Below are 1,771 nucleotides of genomic sequence, written 5' to 3' on the forward strand. Positions count from 1 at the left end.
TCCTTCAAGGCAAGTCTGGAACTCTCGCGTCTTTGATCTCACCGTCATAAGATACAAAAAAAATAGGGTCTAGAATAGCTCCCGCACGCTGTATCTTCCGAGGGGTCGCAACTGTGTTCCGCCCTTGACGCCTTGCAGCGACCCTCGCCGGTAGAGCATTTATATAGCGGAGGAAGAGTTTGAGTCAGCATCACAACCCAATCGCAAAAGCATCAACATGAAAGTCATCGTTCTTATCGCCGCCTTGATCGGAGCCGCTTGTGCTGGTGATCTCCACGGGTACGGAGGAGGACTCAGTTTTGGTCACGGACACATTTCTCACGCTAGCATCGCCAAGGTGTCTTACGTGAAAACTCCCGTCGTATCGACCACCTACGTGAAACAACCGGTCGTCTCCTACATCTCTAAGCCAGTGAAGTCCATCTCGTACGTCTCGAAACCCGTCGTCTCCATCCACAGCGCTCCCATCATCTCCCATAGCTACGGAGGCCACGGTGGAGGATACGGAGGATACGGAGGCGGTCACGGATGGTGAGACTTCTGAATGATGTACTCCCTGAATGTAAATAAAAACTTGTCCTGGGAGTCGAGATCTTTCGTTCATGCATCTGCAGATACAAAGCGAGCGATTCTCATGTCTTCGAAATCGAAATCCGAAACAGCGGTCATCTTGAAGTTTCCTCTCGAGCATGTCGAGGGAATCATCTTCGGTAGCGGGTGGATCTCGAGCGCGGGCCGCACAACATGTTGAGGAGGGATGGGATGCGTTGCGGGAACTCTAGCGACTGATTTCGACATAGCCCTCCTCACCGGGCCGGTTCTCGCAGCTCGGAGCCGAGACCGTGCGTACGCGGGGCTGACTCGAGCGGATGACGAATTCTGGAGTTCTGAACGAGCGGGTACTTCTTCGAGAGATCGGTTTCGCTTCCAGTCTTGAGGACGTAGGTAGAGCTCGCATTCTCTCATTCTCTCAGGCCAGACACTAGATTGAGATGATAAGGGACCGTTATCGATAGAAATGAGTTTTATCCACTTATTCGGCTCTCCTCTACTCCAGACCCGAGGAGGAGAGAGAGCGAGGATCCCGGAAAACATATTTCTTACGATCAAAGTTGTCCATTGCGTCCCGTCAGCGGAAAATGGGTGACAAGGTTCCGTCCATCGTCAAGTCGCAGCCGCGAAGAATTTCCTCTCCAAGAAAATTACAGCCCGGTAATTCGGCCGGCGATTTTGTTCTTTCTGCCCTTGATCCTTAAGCTGTGAAATTTCTCCCTTCGCTTGGCTAGGAAGCTCTCGGATCCGGATGTCTCAATTTAGATGGAACAGGTGGAAGTCGACCAATGTTATTGTATGGTTACGAGGTGATCTTAGCAGAGACTCCGTGGCGTCCGTGAAGCGCCGATTCTTCGTTTCGGCGAGCGCGAGTCCGTCTCTCTCTCCCAGAAGAGTCCGTCGGCGTCCTTCCAGTCTCTCTACATTCGCTTGCTTGTGGTGTTTAGAGAACGAGAAGACCTCGACCCGACACCACGTCCTCGACCGCGGTTCGAAAGACTCCTCTGTTTTCACTGAAAAGTCCAAACTCGATTGTGAATCATGGGCTCGATAGTTGTACCGGACAGCGACGTCAAAGCTTTCCGGGAAAAATTGTTCCACGAGTTTCGCTCGTCTCCAGGTGAGCTACGTGTTCGATTGTCCACCATCCTGATACGCGCCTATGGGAGATTTCATTTCGACCATCGAAATTACTGTTTCTAATTTTGACAGAATAGTG

The 1,771-nt window shown here is 51.6% G+C and overlaps 1 protein-coding gene across 1 annotated transcript; it reads left to right on the forward strand.

The window, feature by feature from the left end:
• Positions 1-195: 195 nt before the first annotated feature.
• On the forward strand, positions 196-581 carry LOC100907188 (uncharacterized). The gene has a single exon (XM_003747375.2). It carries the CDS (start codon positions 218-220, stop codon positions 533-535), a length of 318 nt encoding a protein of 105 aa, XP_003747423.1. The 5' UTR covers positions 196-217; the 3' UTR covers positions 536-581.
• The last annotated feature ends 1,190 nt before the right edge of the window (positions 582-1,771 follow it).

This window comes from Galendromus occidentalis, unplaced genomic scaffold, assembly GCF_000255335.2.
Source record: "Galendromus occidentalis unplaced genomic scaffold, Mocc_1.1 scf7180000077517, whole genome shotgun sequence".
Classification (NCBI taxonomy): Eukaryota; Metazoa; Arthropoda; class Arachnida; order Mesostigmata; family Phytoseiidae; genus Galendromus; species Galendromus occidentalis.